Consider the following 27,585-nt stretch of genomic DNA (forward strand, 5'->3'; position numbering starts at 1 on the left):
AAGTTCCAGGACAGGCTCCAAAGCTACAAAGAAACCCTAGCTTGAAAAGCCAAGAAACAAACCCCCAAAAATCTCTACATTCGTTTATTTATGAGTTCACCCCAGAGAGGGAGCCCACAGCAGACAAAAGTATAGATACCACCAAAGCCCAACTTGGTGAACAATGAGTTTTATCGAGATTGCTTAAAAGAGCAGAAATGACTCAAAGACAGAGGCATCACCAAAGCCCAACCTGGCACGGTGACAGCTCACACATGGGACACACTGGATCACATGCACAGCTTGCTGGTTTCTGCTTCTTCCGGGTCAACTTTGCAGTTCAGCCTACCTGAATCTTCATTGCAGCTTGGCTCTACTTACTCTGTGGGGAGGGGCCTAATGAATCTGGTCAGTTTCGGGGACTTCCTGAAGCTGTTTGAGTTGTTTACCTCCCTGCTAGGAGCTTCTCTGCAGAGTGGAATGTTTCTATCAAAACTGTTACACCACATCCTGCACAGACGTCTTCCTTTTTTGAGGTTCATCTGTATTGAAGCAGGGATTGGTGAAAACAGTTAGATACACCCGCCTGATTTATCTGTTCAGCACTTGGGTTTCTTTGAAGCTGTTTGAACAACACTGCTCTGAACACTCTCCTGTTTTTGTCAGACTCAAGCTTTCGGTTCCCTCAGCTGTGTCCCTTGGGAGAGGAATTGCTGTGTCATGTGTCACTGTGTTCCTGACATTTGAGGAACTAGCTGCCTGTTTTCCACAGGAGCCGTGTGCGCAAAGCCACTCAGGCTTCTGTGTAGACTGTGGTCCTGCCGGCTCTGCTCTGCCGAAGGGTTAGCTGCTTGGGCTCAAATTATCCCAGCGATGGCGTCTCCCATAAGTGGCCTCTCGGGTGCTTTTCCACTCAGTGCTGAGAGAATCTTTCCCTCCGGGATGTCTCAGGCTGCTGATGAGGCAGGGCTTTCCTGTGACAATGTCTCAGGCGTCGTTGTCCTGTTCCCACAGCTCCTGGATCTCTGTAGCACTTGGCCCTGGGCCCATAAGCACAGGACACAGGCTTTGTGCTCTCCAGGAGGCCCTGTAGGGGGAGTGGTCATGCCCACCAGGTAAGCCATCCTGGAGCTGTGTGGGATTCCGGACTGACACTCCCCCCGCCCCCCCTACTGTGGCTCTATGGGGCTCCCTGTCACTCAAGATCTCTTATGTTTCTTCCCTCCCAGCCAAAGGTCAAGAGCCTCTTCGCTTTCTGGGTAGCGGTAGGAAGTCCACCAGGGGACCCACAGTATTCAGTGGCCCCAACTTGTATTTGCTGGGTACCCGCCACTCCGCCCTCTCTGCTTGTCCCTCTCTCTGGGCAGATCTTTAGGCTTTCAACTAACCCCGCTTCCTGAGTTTTCACTTTCCCTGCTGAAGTACACCAGGTGTTTACCAAGATCACCGTGCGTGTATGTGTGTGTGTGTGTGTGTGTGTAAGTAAGTGAGGGCGGTGAGGGAGGGGGAGGTAGAGTGTGCGTGCGTGTGTTTGTGTCTTGCTGAGGAAGAGACACAAAGACTCACACACACTAGGCAAGCCCTCTGCCCCAGCCTGTCTTGACTTAAGAGCACAGAGCAGTAGTACTCGGAATGGGCAGCCATCACCCCGTCCACAGTCACCCCGCCCACCTTCTGTATTCTCTCCTTCTGAAGCTAAAACCCCACCCAGTAAACAAGACCCAGGCTCTACTATCCCAGGCTCCATCAATCAGGCTCTTGCTAGGCAGCCCAGGTTATCCGCCTCTGCAGACTCTTAATCCTCCCGCTTCAGCCACCCCAGTGCCAGCATTGCAGTCCTTGATCAACCAGCTCTTTGTGTGTGGTGTGGGGGCCAGAGGTGTGCCTCAGGTGTTCCTCAGGGTCATCCACAGTTTCCAGGATTTCTCACTGGCCGGAAGCTCACAGGTAGGCTAGGCTAGCAAGCCGCAGGGATCAGCCTGACTCTTCCTCCCAGTGCTGAGACCATGAGTGTGTGGAACCAGGGCTTTTTAAAAATGTGCACCCTAGGGGACTGAATGCAGGCCTCACTCCCAGGCCTCTCAACCCGAGCTTTTAAAAGCATCCACTAAATGCTGTATGTCTGTCCTGTGGACTGGAGACAGCCATTTTCAAAGAACCTGGAGCTCCATGTAGGGGCTCTTGTCTAATCCGTCGCAGAGCAAGAATTTTTAACCAGGTGTCCACATAACTGTCAATCACCAGCCTCTCAGCCCAAGCCAGGTATCTCTTGAATGGAAGCCTCAGTCTCTGAGTCTGTGAGATGGGTTTGGTGAGCACAGCTACTGTGCTTGGGTCCCTCCTCTGGTTCAGCCCCAACTTCAGGTGTGACAGGCCTCAGCAGCAGACTTCCTGTCAGGGAGGTAAGGGGTAGCGTGCACACCCCTCCCCACTGCCAGACTGCTGCCAGTTCACTCCTCTGGAGACCAAGGCCACCCAGAGAGCGATATTCTTTCCCCACCCTGAGGCAGCAGCCTGTGGAGGCCCACCTTCTCTCTGGGCCTGGTTCCCTCCTGTAAGTGGGCCCAGCGCTGCTCACCTCAGGCCCAGGTAATTGGTGAGTTAATTATTAAGATTTATTTCTGAAGTTTTTTGTCATGTTGCTTCTCTTTAGGCTCCTCCCATCCTTCTCTCACCCCGCCCCCCTCTTGCCAGTTGTTTGCCCCTGAGTGCTGTGCTGTGCCCAGGCTGAGCAAGGACCTTCCTATGCTCGCCAGGGCAGTCCCCTCAGCTGAAGAAAAGTAACCATGATGAGAGTGACTGCTGTTTGGGGCTCTGTGACGACCTGGTGCCACCAGAGCTTTCAGAGAGGAGACACTGAGGCACAGACAGGAAGGATCGTGGCTTGGTGGTAGAGTGTGTGAGGGTGGCAGGGAGTCCTCAACAGCGCGGGTGCCTCCCGGGCTTTTCTACCAGCGGTGATGGACATGAGCTGCCGGGCAGGCGATGGCCTGGGCGCTGGGACCAGTGATGAATGGAAGAGCGAGGCACCGAGCCAGGTGCCTGCGCACAGACCGGGGAGGACCCTGGGGTGGGCGGGCGGGGGTGGGCGGGACCCCGCGGGGCGGCGCGGCCAAAGCGCTGCCGGAGGAGAACGCGGCGGGATCAGGAAGCGGCCGTGCTGCGCCCTCGTCCCGAGGTGAGTGGGACGGCTCCGGGGAAGGGGTCCGCGAGGTCCCGACGCCCCCGAGCCGACGGGGTCTAAGATTCGCTGTCCCCACTGCGCGCGGGAAGCGGGAGGCGCCGCCACTGTGAGTGTCACCTGTGGATTATTGGGCGCCGACATGGGCCTGAGGGGTGCAGATCTAGGTCACCTAGACCCAAGTCCCCAAACCGAAGGCCAGGCAGGGCCGTCACCTGCCCAGGACCAGCCCTAGGGCTCCTGGCAGGGATGGGCGCGGGCGGAGGGAGCTGTGAGCTGGCAGCTTCTCGGCCCGCTTCTAGGAGTTTCAGAAAGATGGCTCAGCCGGAGAGGCTGCAAATCTTTTACCTTAGCTTCACCCTGGAAACTCGTGGTCGTCTTCAAGGACAGAGAGAGACCTCCACACTCCCAACTTGGCTGAAAATTCAACTTCAGATTCCCTTGAGGCTGTCTTCCTGTCCAGAGGGGCCCAGTCCAGCCATCCTCTTGTACAGAAGAAAAACCCCAGGCTTGGGGTAAGGATGGAGCCAAGTGGATCCAAACATGTCCCCAGCAGGCTCTGCACAACGGAGCTGGGGCTGTGAAGTGGGGGTAGGGGGAAGTCTGACTCTTCTGCTGGCGGCTGGGGTAGGGGGTGGCATGAACCTTGAACTTCTAAGCACATGTCACGTGCGAGCTTTGTTTGGGGAGGTAAGAAACCCTGGCAGAGCTGAGTCCAGCTGCCTTGGCTGTTGGCCATGTGGGGATAGCTTGCCATGTGGGTACAGCTGCCCAAGGTGAGATGCCTGCCAGGCCCAGGCCCTGTCATCGCCAGTTTAGGAGCCCATCCTGGGTGGGCTCTGGGCATGCTCTGCCCTCTTCTGCGGTGTGACCTTGGCCTAGTCCCCTAGCTGCCTGAGCCTTGGTTCTTCCTCGTTAATACAGTCACTGGGAATGCACTCCAGGGCTGTTGTGGGGACAGAGCCCTGGAGGAGTTTGCCGCTCGGCCACAGGGGTTAGATGTTGGCCATTCCCTCTCTATTGCCTTAGCAGAGGCACAGGATGAAGCCATTTTCCTGCCTCATGCTCTACTGTGGAGAATGTGGGAACCTGAAGACGGCAGACCCCTCCTTCTTGCCTTTTTAAAAAAAATTTGGACGTCTCTGGGAGAGAGTGCTCTCCACAACCGGCAAACACCCTGCTTGCTTTGCTCTGGCTCACTTTGAAGCCACAAGGGATGGTCTCTTTACATGGGTTCACCAGACACAGGGGTCCTGTGAGCCCTGAAAAGGTATCTAGGTTTCTGTGGAAATACAGAAAATGGCCAGGAAAGAAGGGATTGTCCTCTCTCCTGGGCCCCACCAACACCCTGTCCCCAGGGCACTCTGGAAGCTCAGTACTCATGGATGCTGGCACTCGGGTACCTCAGCTTGGACTAGCTGTAGCCGGAGGGGTGTGAACAGGGCTCGCCTGCTGCACCCTCCTTCCTCATGTAGTGGTGGCTTCCAGGTGGGCACCCTGGTGCACCTGGGAGGGCCCAGAGGATGCACACTGGTGGTGGGTGTTGTTAAATGCAGAAGGAAAGGCTGGAGCAAGGAGGGCAGACCCAGACGGCATGAGGATGCCTTTGATCAAGGTGGTGACTGGGCCACACCTTAAAGAATAAATGCAGAACCAGAGGGGAGGGCGTTTGGAGGGACTGGTGCTAGCTAAGACACGTCTCATGTGCTACCCACTGTGGGTGTCGGGTGTGTGGATCAGAGAGACTTCCGTTTGGCCAGGGTGTGTGAGCCAGGCCAAGCCGACCTAGAAACCCTGAAAGTTGGGGTGAGGGGTGCTGCTGTGTTCATTTGGTATAGAAAAATCCCTTTAGCTACAGAGTGGAAATGATTGCAGGGCTGGCTTGGAAAGTCTGTGGGTACGCAGGCTGGGGAAATCTGGTAGTCTTCAGAAATCCAGGACCTCACTGAGCTGAACCCTGGCCCTGAGCAGATGCTGTCAAGAGGACCTTAGTGTTTTGCATTCCAGAGTGGGGCCCACGAGACTGGACATCCTTACCTCTCACGGGCCCTGGCCCTGCTCTCTGCCTCGGTCTCTCCTTGTTTGACTTTGGGAAGACAATCTAGTCTGTCTCCAGCAGGACCTGGGAGATGGTTCCTGTCTCTGACAAGATCTAGAGTCCGAGAGAACATTTGTTTCACGCTACGGGTTCTCTAGAATGTTCCACATCACTGGTTCAGAGCACCTGTTAAAGATTAATTCTGCTCCCTGCAGATACTCGTGGTCCTGGTCCCTGTACCTGCTGCTGTGAACTCTGGGTACAGGGTCAGTCTGCCTTGGTCTGCAGGGTGAAGTCATTTCCCTTAGAGTCACTCAGCTCACAAGGGACCTAAGTCTCAATTGTCCCTAATCCCTGCGACGGCCAATCCCCATTTGTTGGGACCTTCTCCGGGGATGACCTGAGATTCGAGGAAGAGGTCCTACAACCATAGAGGAGGCTGGATTGCTTCTCAACCCCTAACCCTGCTGCTTTCTGCTGGGGGTTTGAGAAAGTCGCCAGGCGTTTCCAAGCCTCTGTTTTCTTACCTGTGAAAGGGGCTCGCTCTCAGGTTCACTCTGCCAGGCCAGCCGAAGACCCACAGGCAGGCCCTGAAACCCTGGTCGCCTTCCTCACCCAGTGTCTTCCAGCCTGTCTAGAGCATGTTTCCTGGCATCCTGGAAGCCCTCGATGTCAGGCAGCACGCCAAGCTAGACTTGTGTTGAATGACCGATGGAGCCATCCAGCCACGCAGCAGTGCTGGGCAGTAGCTGAGGGCCAGGAACCCTCAACTTTCTTGCTCTCCTGGCTTAATGTTTAGAAGCCAGGTTTGAGCTCCAGCTCCTCCAGCCTCAGTTTCCCCATCTGCACATCGGAACAAGCACTCCCATGTAGGACATCAGAGCATGTGCCTTGTTGAGTCTCTGTGGACGTACTCCAGCTCAGTCACCATCTTTCAACCTTACAGTCTCATTCCCCCTGGAGACACACCTTACATCCAAGGACACTGAGTCTCAGGAAGGGAGAAAGCCGTCTCTGCAGAGACAGCTGGCTCCTGGCAGTGCTGGAAGCCAGCATCTGGTAACTGTCCCCTTGGGTCCTGGAACAGCCAGTGACTGGCTCAGCTTGCTGTCCCCTCTTGAGTCTGACCAATTCCCAAGCTCTGCTGTGTGACTCCAGGAAGTGGCGTCACCTCTCTGTTCCCAGAGCTGCCACCCAGGAATTGCTGTAGAGTTCGCCAGCACGAGCGAGACTTGTGTGACTCTGGCTGCCACCCCTGTCCTAGCCCAGCTTCCCTGCCTTGGATGCCCTTGGGTCCCGCGAGCTGGACGTTAGGCCACTTGCTCTTGTAAGTTGGCCACGCAGGAAAGCCAGGCCCTGCCTTTCTCTGTGACTCTTATTTCCGTCCCACCCTCAAGCCCATTCCTGACCGTTGCTTCCCCTTTCTGTCCCAGGCCCTGGCCACTCCTAGCTGTGTGAGCCCAGGGACGTCACCCCACCTCTCTGCTTATGTTCTCGCAATAGTAAGGGAGGGCCCCACACCACCAGGTCGGGCACACAGGAAATCTCCTCAGATCTGCTCCAGATGAGGTCAGGGGGTTGGAGTGGCCCCAGGAGGTGGAGTGGGGAGTGGGCAGCCAGGCAGTGGGAATTGGTGTTTTCCTTCAGTAGTGAGTAAGGCTGCCTCCCCCACCCACTGTCCTGCCTGCCCTGTACAAAGGGCTCCTCAGTCCCCTGGGTGACTGTTTTTCCTGAGGGTGGAGTGGCCTGGGGCCCACCCGGTTGACCAAGGAGATGACTGCCTATGGGCAGGTCTGTGTGTATGTGTATGATGGACCCATGGCCCTGGGGAGACTGGTAGGTGAGTAGCGGTAATGATCATGGAACTAACTCTTCTAGGTGGGGAGCCCATTGGCCTGGCTCCTTCCTGTGTCACCTTGACACAGAGTAGGATTCGAGAATGCTTATGAACTGGGAATGGGAGGAAGGAAAGGACAGACATGTCAGCACCCTGAGGGCCATCGGAACCCCATTTGAATATAAACTCTGACCCTGAGAGCCAGGGGACGTGGGGGAGTGTCCTGTCTAACTGAACCTCAGTTCCCTTCTCTACAAAGTGACTCAGGATAAGTATCATACTATGGGGATGCTGGATCTCATAGACAGCCCTGTGTATAGAAGGTGCTCAATAAAATACCTGTTTGTGGGTGAGAAAGCAGAAGTTGTGTAAGTCGTCACTTGGGTAGAGGCTCTGCTGTGGAGATCAATTGTCCCAAAGGAGGATGACGAATGTCTCTGACTCCATCACTGTGGCACCCCAGGGATGCCACAGCAGGTGCAGAGGTGGTACTGTCTAGCTGGGGTCACACAGTTACTTCACTCCAGAGCCAAGCTGCAGACTCCAAGGCTGTCAGTTCTTCACTACCCATGATGCCAGCTGCCAGGGCATCACTGGGGGGACAGGCTGGCCCTTGGAAGAAGAGCCTCCTGACCTCACACACTGTTAGCTCGGCTGTATATGTCTCCAAGACTCTGTGTGACATGGGAATAGGATAGTGGTACCTAGCTTGAGGAGTTAGGATGTAGATCAGAATTTGTGTAAAGCATTGGTGTAAGACATTTAATGCCCCCACTGTGGGTGGGGTTTCCAGTGGGCCTCCACCGTGATTCCAATTAGAATCTCTGGAGATGGCCCAGGCAGGGACTTGATTGGATTTATGCCTCGGGGTCCCTTCCTGCTGAGCCCCATTGCCACAGGGCTGCTTTTCTGTCTATTCAGGACTTTGTAAGGAATTGGGGGAGCTCAGTCTCCCAGCTGAGAGCTGGATGCTCTCTCTCCTGACTTTCTTCCAGAGGTCATGAGAGTGTGCAGTAGGCCCTGAGAAAACCCTTTCTCAGGTGAGAAGGTGAGATCTCTAACCCAAAGGAGCCCTGGCATCGGAGCCAAGAAGTCTGGAGTCCAATGCCCACCTAGCCACTATGTCTGTGGGCTCCCTCCCTGCTGTGAGTTGAAGGGAGGTTAGGCACAAGGACACAGATAACCATTACTGATCACTACTTTGTGTCAGAACTGAAATGATAGCACTTAATCCTTGCAGCAACTCTTAGGATGGGAGCTGTTACCTTTGCAGTACTGGGGGTAAAACCCGGGGCCTAGCACATGCCAGTCAAGTGCCCTGGACCACAGGTACATCCCCAGTTCTTGGTTCTTTGAGATAGGATCTTCTTCACCCGGCTCAGGTTGGCCTTAGACTAAGGATCCTCCTGCCTCACCCCCAGATGCTGGGATTACGAGTGAATGCTACCACACCCCGCTGTATAAAAAGCAGGCAGGTAATGCACCAAGTAATTATGGAACGATGATAGGCGCATTTGCCGCTAGGGGGCAGTGCGTTTCACCCCATTTTACAGGTAAGAAAACCAGGGCTCGGACAGGAGTGCCCTTGCAAGCGACAGGCGAGGTGCAGGATAGACAAGGCAACATTCTGAGGCTATAAAACCCTCTCTAGGGCTGTTTGTGGCTGGGACTACCCCCAGGACAGGAGCTGGCTGGGGAGAAGGAAGCCCAGGTTTTGAAATCCTCGCTTTTTCTGAGCTGGAACCTGGCGTTGGTGGACCATGGCGAACACAGAGCCTTCCAGTCTCTGTGTGCCAGGCTCTGTGGTGCAGAGGTTTTATACGTGTCCGGTCCTCCACGGTGCAGAGAGGAACCTGAGGCTGGAGGAGGGCAGGGACTATCAGAGTCCCTGAGCTTGGATGGGTCCCTTAGGTGTGATAGGTCTAATCACATAGCATCCACTGGGCCTTTAAAAATGTTCAGCTCAGTGGGTTTCTAGTGTTGCCAGCTGAATGAACGTCACCCCTAGCTCCGGAGTGTGCCATCACCCTACAAGGAAATGGAGTCCCACAGAATGTGGCCTTAGTGTCCGAACCATATCTTTCCACCAATCCACATGGCTTCTAGTCAGGCCAGCCCTCCAGAGCTGGGTCTCCTAGAGATGCCCCCATCCCAAAGAGTTCCTAGGGCAATGTCTGTGGCACAAGCCAGCCCTCCAAGGCTTTTGAAAGCCTGAGCGGCTGCTGTAGCCACAGCAGTCTTGCCCTCCTTGGGGCCAGTGAGTCACCCAGCCTTGCCCCGCTTGGATGGTGTGAGCGTCGAGGGGGACACCCTCCAGGTGGAGGGACCCCGCAGGACACTGGAGCTCTGTCTGCTTTGGACAGACAGCCACTGTGCAGCAACCAGGAAGTGGGCTGGGCTGAGACAGACTAGGTAAATACAGGCAGGGAGGGCCCTTCATGGCGTGATGTGCCCCGCTGCTGCCTGCCAGGGGCTTGGGAAGCTGCGGGCAGCCACAGCCTGGCAGGCAGCGGGTCTCACGCTGCCAAGGGACGGAGCTCCTGTTTGTTGCTCCTAGTGGTAGCTGCTCTGCAGACGCTGCTGGAGCCCACCAGCCAGCGGGACCCATCCACTCATCCTTCCTCTACATTTATGCTCTCCTGCCTCCGTTCCCTGCCCGCCCATCTGTGTCCTCATTATAGCAGTGGCAGGAGGGTGACCCTGAGGGCTCACATGCCAGCCTGGCCGCCTCCAGCATACACTGACTGTACTTAACTCACTGTGTGTCACCCAATTCTTGTGACAGTGCCCCGATTGGCACCGTTCACTCACAACCCAGGATGACCCAGGTACTATCCCAGGGTCACTAGTCACATAGCCCCCCCTACATGCTTCTTCCCCAGCCCTTTTGCCTGAGTCCCCCTACCCTTGTAAAATAACTTGTTAAAGGCCAGGCCTGGCTGGGGAAAGTGGCTCAGTGAAAGCCACGGAAAGCCCTGACTCTAATCCCTAACGCTGCATACACTGGACATGGGAGTGCAAGCCTGTAACTCCAGCACCCAGGAGGTGGAGAGACAGGAGGATCAAAAGTTGAAGGCCGTTCTTGGATACTCAGCAACGCCAGGGCCAGTTTGAGATGCATGAGACCCTGTCTCAAAAAAATCCAGTTCCCGTGCCTGTGCTTTGCCCTGCTTCCCCATCCCGGAGCCAGGAAGCGGTGATGCCACTTCTGGGCCACAGCTTCCTAATCTAGAAGACGGGCTCAGTGAACTGGTGTTTTGTCTAGTGTCCGCTAACCTTAGAGTCCCTTCCCCCAGGACTGAACCCCACAGCTGGCACTCGTGGTCATGTGGAGTTGTTCGTTTTGTTTGTTTTTACTCTTGGTCAGCCACCCAGCTCCCAAATAATCACACATGGAGACTTTTTCCTACTTATGAACGCCTGGCCTTAGCTTGCCTTGTTTCTAGCCAGCTTTTCTTAGTTTAAGTTATCCCATCTAGGTCGGGCAGTGGTGGCTCACACCTTTAATTGCAGTACTCGGAGGTAGAGGGAGGCAGATCTCTGTGAGTTCGAGGCCAGCCTGGTCTACACAGCTAGTTTCAAGATGGCCAGGACTACACAAAGAAACCCTGTCTCAAAAAACAAAATAAAACAAAAATTATCCCATCTACCTTTTGCCGCTGTATAGCTGTTCTTTCCTTCTTATTCGTGTCTGGCTGGTCCCTTCTTTTCTCACTCTTCAATCTCCTCTCTCTCTCTCTCTCTCTCTCTCTCTCTCTCTCTCTCTCTCTCTCGGTTTACATATTTATTATGTATACAGTGTTCTGCCTTAATGTACACCTGCAGGTCAGAAGAGGGCACCAGATCTCATTACAGATGGTTGTGAGCCACCTTGTGGTTGCTGGGAATTGAACTCAGGACCTCTGGAAGAGCAGTCAGTGCTCTTAACCACTAAGCCATCTCTCCAGCCCTCTTTTACTTATTTTTAAAACTCTCTCCTTCTCCCCCTCTCTCGCTGGGTGGTGGGGGCGCACGCCTTTAATCCCAGCACCTGGGAGGCAGAGGCAGGCGACTCTCTGTGAGTTTGAGGCCAGCCTGGTCTATAAAGTGAGTTCCAGGACAGCCAGCGCTACACAGAGAAACCCTGTCTCGGAAAACCAAACAACAACAAAAAGCCCTTTTATTTATTTTAGTGTGTATAGCTGTTCCACCACATGTGTGCCCAGTGCCCATGGAGGCCAGACAGGGCAGCTAATCCCCTGGGACTGAAATTACAGTTGTGAGCTGCTATGGGGTGCTGGGAATTGAACCTGGATCCCCTAGAAGAGCAGCTGTTCCCGCAGTCCCCTCCCTCCACCTCATGCTTTTTGAGATAGGGTTTCACTAAGCAGAACTGGAACTCGTTGTGTGGACCAGGCTGGCCTCGAACTCACAAAGATCCCCTCCGGCCTCTTCCTCCTGAGTGCTGGGATTAAAGGCGTGCGCTACCACCCTGTGTTCTTTCAAGAGGAGACTTGGGGGGCTGGAGGTGGCTCAGGATGAGTACCGCCTTGATGTTCAAGGCCCTGGGCTCCTGCCCTAGCACTGGAGGGAGAAGAAATAAATAGGAAAGGTTGAGCTGAGAGTGAGCAGGAGCCATGACAGACACAGCAAACAAATGGCTGAGACAAAGGCCACCAGCCTTTGCACCCACACCAGGGTCTCCTGTCCTTCATCCGTTTTTGTCTTTCCCAGAGCAGTACATGCAGGTGGCAGCTAACAGTTGTCCATTTGGAATGTGTTGATCCAAAAGGAAGGACGTAAGAGAAAGCAGCCCCCTGCCACCATCCCCAGGAGCAGAGATGCCCAGCACGCCCAAACCTGCCCCCGGATTTAAGCTGCTTTCCCGGCTCACATAATCAGGTCGGCATCTGGTAGACTCGTGCCAAGGTTTCCACGAGGCTAGGCAAAGCCCTGGGATGATGAAGCCGGCCCCCACTTCCACCCTGTGTGAGCAGAGAAGACAGCGGCGCTGGAGCCCTCTGGCCACACTGCATCCTGGGATCTCAGTACCGGGCATCCTTGGTGTAGCCTGCTGTCTCTTGAAGCTTCTTCGCTTCTTCAGTCAGGTGCCAGCTCACCTGGTAACCTCTGCTGTTGAGCTAGTGCAGAAACCAAGGCTCCAGAGACCGCGAGCCTCATAGTTAGGGCCTAGAACCAGTCCTCAGAAAGTATGATGTCAGTTTGCACACTTCCTCCACGCCCCACGGTCCAAGGGGCCTTGACCGCAGAGCGTATCATCTTGGGCCATGTTCCCGATGTCTCGGCCTCTGTGCACAGACAGGAAGTAGGGGGATCTTGGCTGGGACCTGGATCCACTTGGATCCCACCACCACCGCCTGGCTCCTGGGGCCACTCCTGAGCACCTGTGGACCATATGGCCTTCGACACCACTGGCCATCTCTGCAGGTCTGTCTAGTGTGTTGTTCCCATAGAGGGACTGCTACCAAATCTGCTCACATTGATATCCCCAATCAGACACAGGCCTGGCACACAGTGGGTGTTCAGGAGGGTTTTATAGCATGTGGACAGGCTTGTGATACTGTCACTGGGCCCTGAGAGTTGTACCCTCGCTGAATCCATTCTGTCGAAACTGCCATTTGGGGGTGGGGGGGCGGGGAATGCTAGTTTGCCACATAGATTGTTGAAGGGGGTATCACTGTGTACCCCAGGCTAGCCTTGAGTTTGAGCATCACCACTCCTGGCTTCGATGTATAGATTTTTTTCCTTACGTTTATCTGAGACAGGGTTTGTCCTTAAATTCACTGTGTAGCAGAGGATGACCTTGAACTCTTGACATCCACCCCCCAATCCACCTCCCAAATACTGGGATTATAGATATGCCATACCATGTCTGACTGATATGTAGATTAACAAAAAACACAATAAGGACATTGGGACTGAAATATGCAGGAGTAAGTGGTTGGTTGTGTGAGGGTGTCTGTCCTGTCCTTGAGTGCACACTGTCCCAGATGTATGGCAGACATCCTCTCCTTTAGGGACATCAGCAAACCATGCTGGCATGAAGGGGAAGAAGGTCCATGCTTGTTCCCAGCATGGCACGTGTGCAAACATGGAGGAAGGAACAGAACATAGGAGAGAGGCCCCACCCCCACTCCCCCATCCCCCCCCCACTCCCTCCTCTCTGCTGCTGGGCCCTCCCTGCTTGGCTGGTGGAGGCTTGGAATGTGTAATAGCAGCCTTCAGGGCAAATTAGAACAGGGAGTGAACTCTTCCTGGCCACAGAGAAAGAACCCAGCAGCATGAGGGGAAGGAAGGCGCTGTGTGTGTGTGTGTGTGTGTGTGTGTGTGTGTGTGTGTGTGTCTGTCTGTCTGTCTGTCTGTCTGTCTGTCTGTGTCATTCTGGGTGACTGAGGATTGAGGGGAGAAGGATCCTCTCAGGGACCTTTTCCAAAGTCATATGCTCCCTGGGTGGCCTTCTTTTCCTCAGCCATAAAATGAGAAAAGTTATGTTTATCAGGGTCCTGGGGGTTTGAGTGAGGGAGATGCTGGAGGGGCGTGGCCAACTTTCCCAGGGGGGCCACAATGGAGAAGGGGGGGATGGGAAATACGGCCGGGACTGTGTCACATCCTGACAACATCCTGATACAAGGAGCGACAACATCAGTGTGGTGGGTGTCCTGAACCACATATGGCCTACTTCCTGTCACAGCCTACACCTCCCTTCCACAGGTAGAGAGTGTGAGGCTCAGGGGGATTAGAGGGTGATAAGCCCTCCCTCCCCGAGTGTCCAGGAAGCTCTACGGCCCTGTTGTTGGGTCTTACCTCCCTCTGGTCTTCAGGTAAACTCAGGGGCTGAGGAAGCAGAGTTCTGCAACCCACTTTCAGAGATCTTGGCTTTGCCACTAACCTATGTGGCCTCAGGCAACTTACTTCATGTCTCTGAACCTCAGTGTGTTTCCTCATCCATAACAGGATAATTGTAACAGTGTCCCCCTACGCGGTATCGTTCCTCAGCCTCCGCCCTGTTGGCTTTGGGGGCTGGCTCTTTTGCAGTGTTGCCCTGGGCACTGAATGAGGGTTCATGGCGTCCTTTGACCCAGTAGATGTCCGTGGCTCACTCCCCTGTACAGGAGGACGACCACGTGTCACTGAACATAGCCCCATGTCCCTGGTCTGCCATTCCAGGAGGCTTGGATGGGGGCAAGTGTGGGAGACACTTAGACTCTGTATTCCCAATGACGATGGTAGATTTTTGGAATTATCTCAAGGTGATCTGAGCTAATCATGATCTTTGTGGACATGCCAACATCATGTGACTGGACCAGGGCTGGCTGACTCCAGGTGTCCTGACTTGGGGTCCCCCCAGGAACTTGGATGCTGTCCAGCTGGGGCTCTGTAGAGGAAGAGATGAGACTTGGTGTCAGCTTTTTAGTGGGACTTGGGCATGGTCACAGGGCTGCCCTGGCCAGGGGTGTAATGATGAGTAATGTTGATGGTTGATGGCACATGGCTGGCATTGCTTCTCCCCTGACTTTCAGCAGCTGCCCTCTTAACACCCCTCCCCCGCCATGCCCTCACCTAGTGCAGAGACCAAAGTCACAAGGCCCCATCACAGGGAGATGATGGCAGATAGACAGGACCTGTGGCCTCAGAGTCCTAGCTCTGAAAGATGCTTCACATACATGGGAGACCCCAGGAGGAAGTGTGGTCACCCTAGTTTCACAAGTGAGAAACCAAGGCCCAGAGAGAGAAAGCCGACTAGACTCGGCCTCATTCCTCCTGCTATAGGTCTGAAGAAGCTGCCATTGTGCCCATTATCCAGAGGGGAACACTGAGGCTCTGGCCCTCCAGTGACCTGCCCACGGGCACACTCTGGGCAAACATCACAGCTGACATTAGAATCAAGCCTGCGTGAATCCAAAGTCCAGATTCTCTCTTCCTGCTGGCGTCAAGAGAGAAGCCAGCCCCTGCCAGACATTCCTCCCCTCTACGTGCCCGGCTTTGCCCACACAGGAGGCCCCTTGCCATGTTCCCACCTGGGCAGCCTCTCCTGGCAGTTGTAAAGCAAACATGATGGGCATCAGTTTGTTGCCCTTCTTAGTGTGGGGTCTAAGGACACACACACACCAACTCCTGTGTGTACTCAACTGGCAAGAAAAAGATTCTAGGATACCCAGGGCCTAGCTGTAGGGAGCCCCGACCTGCTGGCTCTAAGTGAGTCACACTGGGCCTGAGAATTGCAAAGTCTTGTCTTCACAAGCCGTGTGTCTGCCCCGTGGAAGCCTCAGTTTCTTCATTTGAGAAATGGGCACAAAGGATACCTTTGTCTCCGGTCTTTCATCCTGTGGAGACTCAGGATGGGTCTGTTCCCTGCCTGGGTACCACGGCCTGGCAGTTAATCTAGGAAAGAGAGGAAGAGAGAGAGAGAGCACACGTCTAAGGCAGACTTCTCAGAGGAGGGGACAGTTGAATACACAGGTGGGCAGGAGCCAGTCAGGCTGAGGGGAGGAGCATTACTTAGCCCCAACCTCAATTTAAATCTGGGAGCCTCCAATACAGACCCATAGGAGGAGTCACGATGCTGGAGGGGCTGTGGGGACCACTGCCCTGTGCAGTAGGTCCACATGGCTCCTCAGAGCACCTACTGACCAAAGCGGCAGTTCTAGGCACGCAGAGCACTGTCCCACGTCTTCTCTGCTTGCCTGTGAAGCTTGTGTCCCCCAGCTCATAGATGAGGAAACAGGCTGTGAAATGCTGATTGGTTTAGAGTCACATGGGCCAAAGGGGTCAATATCCAGGCTCTGAAGTGACTCTTAGCCCTTCTTATCCAGCTAGTGTCTAGGATAACTGAGCTGAAGGCCGATGGATGTCTCTAGAAACTCAAAGAGGCCCCTGTTATGGCTCCTGCCTGGGGCTGGCCGCTGACCACATCTGGGAGTGGCCACCTCAGCCCCTGTCATTACAACAGTGGCTTTGAAGCAACTGGCAGCAGTGCTGTTTGCCCACGTGGGAGGGGGCTTCCTGGACCTCCACTACTGGCTGGGCTTTGCCTGACCCCCTTTATCCCCCGCAGGCTTAACAGTGAAACAGATCTGGGAGCAGCATGGCAGATCCTGGTGACAGCCCCCGTGTGGCACCTGGGGAGGTGACTGAGCCCCCTGGAGATGAGAGTGGCACCTCTGGTGGGGAGGCCTTCCCCCTCTCTTCCCTGGCCAATCTGTTTGAGGGGGAGGAAGGCTCCTCTTCGCTCTCACCGACTGATGCTAGCCGCCCTGCTGGCCCCGGTGATGGGCGTCCGAACCTGCGTATGAAGTTCCAAGGTGCTTTCCGCAAGGGGGTTCCCAACCCCATTGACCTGTTGGAGTCCACCCTGTACGAGTCCTCAGTAGTACCCGGGCCCAAGAAAGCACCCATGGACTCCTTGTTCGACTACGGCACTTATCGTCACCACCCCAGTGACAACAAGAGGTGGAGGAGGAAGGCCATAGAGTGAGTATTCCTGGCTGTCTGGTGGGAATCTCCTTTGTACTGAATCAATCACCCACCCACCTACCCACCCATCTGTCCACCTACCCATGCATGCATGCATCCAACTATCTGTCCACCCATCCATCCATCCACCCACCCACCCACCCATCCACCCACCCGTCCATCCATCCACCCACCCACCCACCCACCCACTGTCTGTGTATCCATCCAACTATCTGTCCACCCATCCATCCATCCACCCATCCACCCATCCATCCACCCACCCGTCCATCCATCCACCCACCCACCCACTGTCTGTCTATCCATCCAACTATCTGTCCACCCATCCATCCATCCACCCATCCACCCATCCATCCACCCACCCGTCCATCCATCCACCCACCCACCCACTGTCTGTCTATCCATCCAACTATCTGTCCACCCATCCATCCACCCACCCATCCACCCACCCACCCACCCACCGTCTGTCTATCCATCCACCTACCCATCCACCCATCCATCCACCCACCCATCCACCCACCCGTCCATCCATCCATCCATCCATCCACCCATCCACCCACTTATCCCTCCCTCCATCACTCCCCATGCATCTGTTTGCCCATCTCTCCGTTTCTTTGTTCATCCATCCTCCACCCATACATGGACACATCTGTCATCTGTCTTTCCACCCCCTCTCCACTACCCGCTCACCAATCCACCCTTTCCTCATCTATCTATCCTTCTACCTGTCCACCGTCTCTCCATCTGTCCACTTGTCCGTATAAACATACATTTATCTACTCCCTTATAGAACTACCGATGCCTATCTGTCACTTCACCTCTCTCTCTCTCTCTCTCTCTCTCTCTCTCTCTCTCTCTCTCTCTCTAATGTAACTCTGGCTTTACAAGTAGACCAAGCTGCCTTTGAACTCTCAGAGATCCTCCTGCCTCTGCCTCCCGAGTGCTGGGACTGAAGACTTGGCCACAATACCCTATATTTCATTAGCCTTTTCATCCACCAACCCATCTGTCCACTTTTCTGTCCACCCTCCACACCCAATAGTGTACTTGTTCATTGTTACTCACGTATGTATCAACAGGTCTGTCCACCCACGCAGCCATTTTCTGCTTCATTGTCATCCAAGTGCCCGTCCCCTGCTTGTCCAGTCTGCGCACCTATAATCCACCCATCCAAGTGCCCGTCCCCTGCTTGTCCAGTCTGCGCACCTATAATCCACCCATCCAAGTGCCCGTCCCCTGCTTGTCCAGTCTGCGCACCTATAATCCACCCATCCAAGTGCCCGTCCCCTGCTTGTCCAGTCTGCGCACCTATAATCCGCCCATCCAAGTGCCCGTCCCCTGCTTGTCCAGTCTGCGCACCTATGATCCGCCCATCCAAGTGCCCGTGCCCTGCTTGTCCAGTCTGCGCACCTATAATCCGCGCATCCAAGTGCCCGTCCCCTGCTTGTCCAGTCTGCGCACCTATAATCCGCCCATCCAAGTGCCCGTGCCCTGCTTGTCCAGTCTACACTCCTATAATCCGCCCATCCAAGTGCCCGTCCCCTGCTTGTCCAGTCTACACTCCTATAATCCGCCCATTCAAATACATCCCTCTCGTCATCAATCTATTTGTCCATATGCACACCCAGTTTCCTGTCCATCCGCCATTCACTTCAGAATGTCTCTAGGACCTCCAGCCATCCAGCCGCCACTTCAGAAGAAATCATTCATTCATTACATTTCTTTTGTTTGGTTCGTTGGTTTTTAGTTTTTTTTTTTCCAAGACAGGGTTTATCTGTGTAGGTTAAACGCCTGTCCTGGAACTCACTCTGTAGACCAGGCTGGCCTCAAACTCACAGAGATCTACCTGTTTCTGCCTCCCGACTGCTGGGATTAAAGGCGTGCGCTACTACTGCCTGGCTTCATTACATTTGTCTTTTTTTTTCATCTTTCTTTTTCTTTTTTGAGACACGCCATCGTATGCAGCTCCGACTTGCCTTTCTCACACTTCTCTTGTCTCGGCCTCTTGACTCAGGGTTACAGGTGTGTGGCACCACTCCACAATCTTTCACTAAACATTTGATGGCTGCCTGCTTCTTCTCCCTTCCTCCTTCTTCCTCTTTGCAAACCACCAGCTCGCTCACCCAGCTCCGTTTTCCACTCATTCATACATCCACCTTCCCGTTCATTCCCATCTGCCCATCATCCATCCCCAGCTGGTGTGGAAGCCCTCTGTCCCCGACCTTTAGGCTCTTAGCAGACATTTCCCCAGGCTTGACCCAGGATTGGACATCAGCCTTTTTCCTTCCTGGAAACCCCTCATGGCCTCCGTGTGTATCCGTGAGTGCCCCTCTGAAGTCTAGAGAGGCCTGGAACTGGGGTCCTCTAGCCCTTGCTGACGAAAGACTGGCTGCCATGTAGAATGGAGCCTGCTCGCCTTCTCCATCTTTGCACAGCTGAGAGCTGGCTCTTAGTATCTGTGGACTCTGTGGTGTTTCTTGAGCACCAGAAATGGAATTGATTGATCCCAAGCTCCTGCAGTGAGTCAGACCAGATTCAGCGCCCAACTCAGAAGCACCGTCAACTTCAGGGTGGGTGGGGCAATGGTAGGTGAAGAAACTTGAAAATACATGGTTCTAGATGGGAGGTGCTAAGGTTGGGTTAGGGATAGGAGAGGTGGTTCTAGAAGACTTCTCAGAAAGGTGGCATCTAGACAACATACCCACACGGCTAGGAGAATGTCCCTGTCCTGGTCTGTAGACAAGGCTGCACTTCATAAGGTCCAAAGTCCATGCCTAGCACCCCTAGCCCATGGCTCCTTTGGGCCCTGAGCAGAGAATTGAAAGGGAGAGACTGCCTAGCCCAGGCCTGCCTCTTCTAGCTGCCTTTCTCTTCTCCCTTCCTGGCCCTCTGCTTCCATCTTTTCCCCTCTGTCTTATTCGTGTTCTCTCTGTTGCATCCCATTCGTTCAGGGTTGGGCTGGATGGCAACACAACAGAGCAAGGCTCTCTGTCCTCTTAGTGTCCAGGCTAGCCCTTTCTCTCCCAGAACTGAGCGTACAACCATTGCCCATTTAATGTTTGCTGAATGACTAAATGAGTGTCTCTTCATTTTCCTTAGCCCTCTCTGGGTCTTATCATCCTTCTGCCTGCCTCTGTAGCTCAGTCAGACACACGGCCCTCAGGAACGAGGGTGGCTGTAGCTAACATGGTGTTTACTGTGTTGTGGGCCCTGGACTAAGCCCCTGAGGTGATGACGTGAGTGAGTGAGTGAGTGAGTGAGTGAGTGAGTGAGTGAGTGAGGAGATGCGCTCCTTCTCTTTTACTTTGTTCCTTCCCTGCTTTCTTCCTGTCTGTCTGTACCATAGACAGTGTTCCTCAAGGGCCAGGCAGTAGGTACAGGTGGTAGAGTGCCAGCCTTGCATGCTTTCATCCCCAGCCCTACAGAAACCATGCATGGCGGCACACGCCTGCGGTCCCAGCACACAAGGGTGAAGGCAGGAGATTCAAGATCAAGCCCTCCTTCCTTCTTCCCATCCCTCTCCTTTTCTCTCTCTCTCCCTCTCTCCCCTCTCTCCCCCTCACCCCCCACAGTGTTCAATATTCAATAAATGACGGATGGATGAGTAGGTGGAGGGAAAGGCGAGTGGGAATGTGGGAGGAGAGGTAGATGGTAGACAGGTGGTGAGGTAGGATAGATGGGATGCTAGATGAGCGGATGGATGGATGGATGGATGGATGGATGGATGGATGGATGGATGGGTGGATGGGTGGGTAGATGGATGGGTGGATGGATGGGTGGATGGATGGGTGGATGGATGGGTGGATAGGTGGGTGGATGGGTGGATGGATGGATGGGTGGATGGATGGGTGGGTGGATGGATAGGTGGATGGATGGGTGGATGGATAGGTAGAGGGGTGAGTGGACAGATGGATGATTAGTGGTTAGATGGAGGGAGAAAGGGTGGATAGATGGGTGGGCAGCAGGATGAGCAGGCTTGTCTGATTTTCCTTCTGTTTTTCCACCCAAGACACGGTAGGCCAGCTTATCCTTTCTCGGATAAAGCATTCTATACGGTTCTTCAGTTTGGTCTTCCCCTTGGGTTTCATCTTCCCCCAGCCTCTGGCTCTGTAAGGAGGAGGCAGGGCAGGCAGAGGATAAGCTCCTGGTGTCCTTCTTTCTCCTTCCTCTAGGAAGCAGCCACAGAGCCCTAAGGCTCCTGCACCCCAACCACCCCCCATCCTCAAAGTCTTCAACCGGCCCATCCTCTTCGACATCGTGTCCCGGGGCTCCACTGCCGACCTGGATGGACTGCTTTCTTTCTTACTGACCCACAAGAAGCGCCTGACTGATGAGGAGTTCCGGGGTGAGCTGCCCTGGTGGGCATAGCATGTGGGAGGGTAGAAGGGGTATCTGCACGGCTTTGTGCAATGCCTTTCCCCTTTTGCAGCTCTCTTTGGACCCCAAACATCAGTAGATCATTGGGCAGAGTCTGGGTAAACACATCAGTAGATCATCGGGCAGAGGCTGGGTACATCCTTTACCTCTTGACCAAACCTCTCTGGGTCTTGACCACCACGAATATTCATTCCTGTAGAAGAATATTTACCGAGTTTAACCATGGGGACTCTCACACACTTCTAACACTAAACATGGTGCTGTGGCTTCTCCATGGCATGGCTAACAGTGCTAAACACAGGCAACCAGGATCCCCTGTCCCCAGGGCTAAGTAGGGTGGTAGGTTGGGGTTCCTGCAAATCTAGAGATCTGCCTCACCCTTGCGAGCCCCTTCCGACCTGACTCCCTGGGCTATCCCCCCGCCGCCCAACTTTCCCTCTGCAGGGTCCATTTGTCCTATCCACCCTCAGATCCCTGTGGACCCCATGTCTCTGCGAGCTGCCCTGGCCTCACCTGTAACCAGGCATGTGACCAGCTGCCACCCTGTGCTTGTACAGGGTCACTAGAGAGGATTGGCCAGAGGACCGTACAAGTCAGTGCACAGTGTGGTCCTCGCCCCAAAGCACTGCCTGCCTCAGCAAGTCTGACCTGGTTGGCCTGGAACTCAAGTCTGAGAAAGTTTGGGGAGGTGGTCACCAGAGACACCCTTTGTTTTCTGATACTTCAGAGTAAACTCGGTGCCAAAGCAGATGACCAAGGCTGAGGGTCACTTTCCCCAGAGTTCTTCAGGCTGTTCTTCCTTCCTTCCTTCCTTCCTTCCTTCCTTCCTTCCTTCCTTCCTTCCTTCCTTTCTTTCCTTTTCTTTCTGTTCTTTCCTTCCTTCCTTCCTTCCTTCCTTCCTTCCTTTCTTTCCTTTTCTTTCTGTTCTTTCTTTCCTTCCTTCCTTCTTTCCTTCCTTTATTTCTTTCTTTTTCTTTCTCTTCCTTCCTTCCTTCCTTCCTTTCTCTTTCTCTTTTACTGTTGTAATTTGCTTTTATCAACCTGATTTTTTTGGGGGGAGGCGATTTTGAGACAGGGTTTTTCTGAGTAACAGCTCTGACTGTCCTGGAACTCCCTGTATAGATCAGGCTAGTCTTGAGCTCACAGAGTAGTAATCTGATTTTTTAAATAAATTATTTATTTTACTATATTTTTCAAGACAGGTTTCTTCTTTTAATCTTTTTAAAACATGTATTTTATGTATATGGTGTGCAATCTGCATGTATACCTGCAGGCCAGAAGAGGGCATCAGATCCCATTATAGACAGTTCTGAGTCACAATGTCGTTGCTGGGAATTGAACTTAGGATCTCTGGAAGAGTTGCCAATGCTCTTAACTGCTATGGCATCTCTCCATCCCCGGGACCTGATTCTTACAAGGTTACAATTCCTTCCAGATTTTTGTGCCCGTCCATTGAGAACTACTGGGTTCTTCCAAATCTCTGTGCCCATTTTTTGAGAACTACTGGTTTCTACAAAGTACGGTGATGCCCGATCCTGTGGTGCATGCCGGCTTGGAGTTGTGAGAGGCCACAGAGTATGTTGGTGGCACCTGTCGGCCACATATTCCTCTCCTGTGCACCCCACACGTCAGGCAAAGGGAATGTTCTAGTGAACAGATCTGGTGCAAGGCCACTGTCCAGGGCTTTGGGCAGGACAGAGTCCCAAGGAGCTGGTTCTCCAAGATACTGGCTTCTTCTGGGCTTGGGACTGAGGTGGGGGACTCTTAGCCCAGATTGAAACCCCTAGACAGTATCAGTGTAGATTTGGGTGGGGACTTGGCTGGGCCTGAGGTTGTAGTGTTGAGGACAGGGGACACCAGCAGAGCTTTAGGGCTCTCTTACTAAGAACAAACTCTGTCTAGGTTTTTGGTACTGGCTTTTGTATTCATCGTTCATGGTCCACAGCAGCACCCCCAGATTGTTCAAGCTTCAGGCGTCACAAAACCTGGCTCCTCCTCTGCGTGTTTTTCTGGCTGGAGGTTGATGAGCTCATCCGATTTTCAGGGTGGAATCTCTGTCCCCACGCCCTGCCCCCAATTTGGGTAGTTTCACAATCTCCTGTTTGTCAATGGGCAATTTAAGGTCCCTGGCTCCAGCAGGCGCCATAGCCAGAGACGTCCACCTGGTGGTCAGCTGAGGAATTGCTTCTTCTCTAGCAGGGCTTAGACTCAGATTCTCCATAACCACAGGAGGAGCGTGTGGAAGCCCAGGCCCAGGACCTGGTTCTCCATTGCCCTTGTGCTGGCTCTGATGTGGGATTACTCGATGTGCCTGGGTGGCCCCTTTAGTGGGTTCTTAGTGATTCAACAAGATGCCATCGGGCACCGATGAAGTACCAGGCACCGGGTTGATGCAGGGAGAGAGGTGAGGGCTAGGGGTAGGGTGGGGCTGAAATGAGGAACCGAGGAGCAAGGCAGAGAACAGCCCTGGTCTCAGGTGCCTCTCAGGCTTCCAGGTGGGACAGCCACAGAAATAAGTACCCGGTTAAAACCGTAAAAACGTTTCTACAAGAGGTTGTACTGGAATATTAGAGCCAGTGAGGGGAAACCCAGGAGGGTTTCCTGGAGGATGTGAACCCCTGAACGAAGTCTGAATGAGTTGCACCAGCTGTGTAAAGGAAGGGAGGAGCATTTCAGAGTGGGGACAGTGAAGTGATGGTCAGTACAAAGACCCGGTGGCCCACCATGATCTCTGGGGTGACAAGTGGGTGAAGGAGGACCTCAGAGGCCGGTCACACCAGGGGAGTATCTTGGGCTTGTGAGAGGCAGTGCCTGGTTCAGGTGATGGTTACAGAGATGACAGTCAGTCAAAGGGTGTGAAAAAATAGGTAAAACAGACACACTGGGGCAGGTGTGGGGAGAAGGGAGGTGCTGAGGATCTTGGCTGGATGGGAACATTCTCAGAGACTGGGACTCTAGGGCTGGGGCGGGACCTGGGTTGCCATGGATAAAAAAGGAGATCGACACTACCCTTAGGCCAGAGATTGGGGGGGTACATCTGCACAGCCCCCAGGGCTTTGGCCAGCATTCAGTGAAGCCCCTACTGGATGCCCATGGGAAACTGTAATCACTGATGCATTTGACAGACAGCTAGCTGGTGTTATCCCGGGTCAGCTGCCCAGGTGACAGGAGAGAGCAGCTGGAGAGAAAGGCTGTCAGGTTGGAAGTTTCCCAGGCTTCCAGCTCTTCCTGCAGCTGGGGAGGTGGTCCTACACTCTTTCCCACAGGAGACCTAGTGCAGCATAGCTATGTATGGAGGGCTCATTGCTACCCAGGGTCCTACTCATCACAATGTTGGTTGATTCATTGGTGTTCCTTTGATTGCCATCAAACTAGAGGGGAAGCCAAGACTTCTACTCTGAGGTGCCAGCCTGCAGAGCTGGCCCTCATCCCATGTTGTCACACCTTGAATCCATTTTCCAGGCCTGGTTGGTGGTAGGGTGGGGGGATTTGCTTTTTATGATTGTCTGGAGAAAGATGCTAGTTCCTATAGCCAAACACATCACAGTGAGGGACAGAAACTTGGAATAGGGTGTTGGTGATGCAGCGGGAGGTGACAGGCACCTGGCAGACTGACCCCCCAAAGAAGTTGGACAGTTACAGAAAACGTTTACACTAACTGCTTCTGTGGGACCCCCAGACATTCCATCCCACTTAAGATGTCACATCCTCTGCATATTCCATCCACACTTTTGGGAGCATTGTGGCTCTTCCCTTCCCTCTAGGACACTAGTGTAAATGCTCTGTGGGACAGGAAACCCACGGGTGGGCACGTGCTGTTTGGTATGTCTGCTTTTAGAGCTGATTCAAGGGGAGACACTCGGTAGTGTAAGTACCTGCTGTGCAAACACAAGAGCCTGGGTTCAGATCTCCAGAATCCACAGAAAGAGCCAGGCAAGATGGCACATCTGGGATCCCAGCTCTGGGGAGGGGGAAACGGGCAGATTTTCCTGATCCAGTGAGAGACCCTGCCTCAGAAGTGTGGGAGAGTGATGAAGGGAGCACCCAGTGCCGACCTCTGGGCACCATGCAGGTGTGAGCACCCAGTGCCGACCTCTGGCCACAGTGCAGGTGTGAGCACCCAGTGCCGACCTCTGGGCACCGTGCAGGTGTGAGCACCCAGTGCCGACCTCTGCCCAGGGTGCAGGTGTGAGCACCCAGTGCCGACCTATGGCCACAGTGCAGGTGTGAGCACCCAGTGCCGACCTCTGGGCACCGTGCAGGTGTGAGCACCCAGTGCCGGCCTCTGGCCACAGTGCAGGTGTGAGCACCTAGTGCCGGCCTCTGGGCACCATGTAGGTGTGAGCACCCAGTGCCGACCTCTGGTCACCATGTAGGTGTGAGCACCCAGTGCTGACCTCTGGGCACCATGTAGGTATGAGCACCCAGTGCCGACCTCTGGTCACCATGCAGGTGTGAGCACCCAGTGTCGACCTCTGGTCACTGTGCAGGTGTGAGCACCCAGTGCCGACCTCTGGGCACCATGTAGGTATGAGCACCCAGTGCCGACCTCTGGGCACCATGCAGGTGTGAGCACCCAGTGTCGACCTCTGGTCACTGTGCAGGTGTGAGCACCCAGTGCCGACCTCTGGGCACCATGCAGGTGTGAGCACCCAGTGCCGACCTCTGGTCACCGTGCAGGTGTGAGCACCCAGTGCCGACCTCTGGCCACAGTGCAGGTGGGAGCACCCAGTGCCGGCCTCTGGCCACAGTGCAGGTGTGAGCACCCAGTGCCGGCCTCTGGGCACCATGTAGGTGTGAGCACCCAGTGCCGACCTCTGGGCTCCATGCAGGTGTGAGCACCCAGTGCCGGCCTCTGGGCACCATGCAGGTGGGAGCACCCAGTGCCGGCCTCTGGCCACAGTGCAGGTGTGAGCACCCAGTGCCGGCCTCTGGGCACCATGTAGGTGTGAGCACCTAGTGCCGACCTCTGGTCACCATGTAGGTGTGAGCACCCAGTGCCGGCCTCTGGTCACCATGTAGGTGTGAGCACCCAGTGCCGGCCTCTGGTCACCATGTAGGTGTGAGCACCCAGTGCCGACCTCTGGGCACCATGCAGGTGTGAGCACCCAGTGTCGACCTCTGGTCACTGTGCAGGTGTGAGCACCCAGTGTCGACCTCTGGTCACTGTGCAGGTGTGAGCACCCAGTGCCGACCTCTGGGCACCATGCAGGTGTGAGCACCCAGTGCCGACCTCTGGGCACCATGTAGGTGTGAGCACCCAGTGCCGACCTCTGGGCACCGTGCAGGTGTGAGCACCCAGTGCCGACCTCTGGGCACCATGTAGGTGTGAGCACCCAGTGCCGGCCTCTGGTCACCATGTAGGTGTGGGCACCCAGTGCCGACCTCTGGTCACCGTGTAGGTGTGAGCACCCAGTGCCGACCTCTGGTCACCGTGCAGATGTGAGCACCCAGTGCCGACCTCTGGTAGGTGTGAGCACCCAGTGTCGACCTCTGGTCACTGTGCAGGTGTGAGCACCCAGTGCCGACCTCTGGGCACCATGCAGGTGTGAGCACCCAGTGCCGACCTCTGGGCACCATGTAGGTGTGGGCACCCAGTGCCGACCTCTGGTCACCATGTAGGTGTGAGTACCCAGTGCCGACCTCTGGTCACAGTGCAGGTGGGAGCACCCAGTGCCGACCTCTGGGCACAGTGCAGGTGTGAGCACCTAGTGCCGACCTCTGGTCACAGTGCATTTGTGAGCATCCAGTGCCGACCTCTAGGCACCGTGTAGGTGTGAGCACCCAGTGCCGACCTCTGGTCACCATGCAGGTGTGAGCACCCAGTGCCGACCTCTGGGCTCCATGCAGGTGTGAGCACCCAGTGCCGGCCTCTGGGCACAGTGCAGGTGGGAGCACCCAGTGCCGACCTCTGGTCACAGTGCAGGTGTGAGCACCCAGTGCCGACCTCTGGTCACAGTGCAGGTGTGAGCACCCAGTGCCGACCTCTGGTCACCGTGCAGGTTTGAGCACCCAGTGCCGACCTCTGGGCACCGTGTAGGTGTGAGCACCCAGTGCCGGCCTCTGGGCACAGTGCAGGTGTGAGCACCCAGTGCCGACCTCTGGTCACCGTGCAGATGTGAGCACCCAGTGCCGACCTCTGGTCACCGTGCAGGTGTGAGCACCCAGTGCCGACCTCTGGTCACCGTGCAGGTGTGAGCACCCAGTGCCGACCTCTGGTCACCGTGCAGGTGTGAGCACCCAGTGCCGACCTCTGGTCACCGTGCAGTTGTGAGCACCCAGTGCCGACCTCTGGTCACCGTGCAGATGTGAGCACCCAGTGCCGACCTCTGCCCACAGTGCAGGTGTGAGCACCCAGTGCCGACCTCTGGTCACCGTGCAGGTGTGAGCACCCAGTGCCGACCTCTGGTCACCGTGCAGATGTGAGCACCCAGTGCCGACCTCTGCCCACAGTGCAGGTGTGAGCACCCAGTGCCGACCTCTGGTCACCGTGCAGGTGTGAGCACCCAGTGCCGACCTCTGGTCACCGTGCAGATGTGAGCACCCAGTGCCGACCTCTGGTCACCGTGCAGGTGTGAGCACCCAGTGCCGACCTCTGGTCACCGTGCAGGTGTGAGCACCCAGTGCCGGCCTCTGGGCACCGTGCAGGTGTGAGCACCCAGTGCCGGCCTCTGGGCACAGTGCAGGTGTGAGCACCCAGTG

General features: G+C 54.9%; 1 protein-coding gene across 1 annotated transcript in view; it reads left to right on the forward strand.

The window, feature by feature from the left end:
• The first annotated feature begins 3,093 nt into the window (after positions 1 to 3,093).
• The window catches only part of Trpv4 (transient receptor potential cation channel subfamily V member 4), a 41,681-nt gene continuing 17,189 nt past the window's right edge, over positions 3,094 to 27,585 (forward strand). Inside the window, exons 1-3 of the mRNA XM_075982858.1 lie at positions 3,094 to 3,157; positions 16,091 to 16,506; positions 20,679 to 20,851. Coding sequence (XP_075838973.1) covers positions 16,121 to 16,506; positions 20,679 to 20,851 — 559 coding nt within the window. The 5' untranslated portion in view covers positions 3,094 to 3,157; positions 16,091 to 16,120. The remainder of the gene's footprint in view (positions 3,158 to 16,090; positions 16,507 to 20,678; positions 20,852 to 27,585) is intronic.

Source organism: Microtus pennsylvanicus, chromosome 1 (assembly GCF_037038515.1).
Source record: "Microtus pennsylvanicus isolate mMicPen1 chromosome 1, mMicPen1.hap1, whole genome shotgun sequence".
NCBI classification, from domain to species: Eukaryota; Metazoa; Chordata; class Mammalia; order Rodentia; family Cricetidae; genus Microtus; species Microtus pennsylvanicus.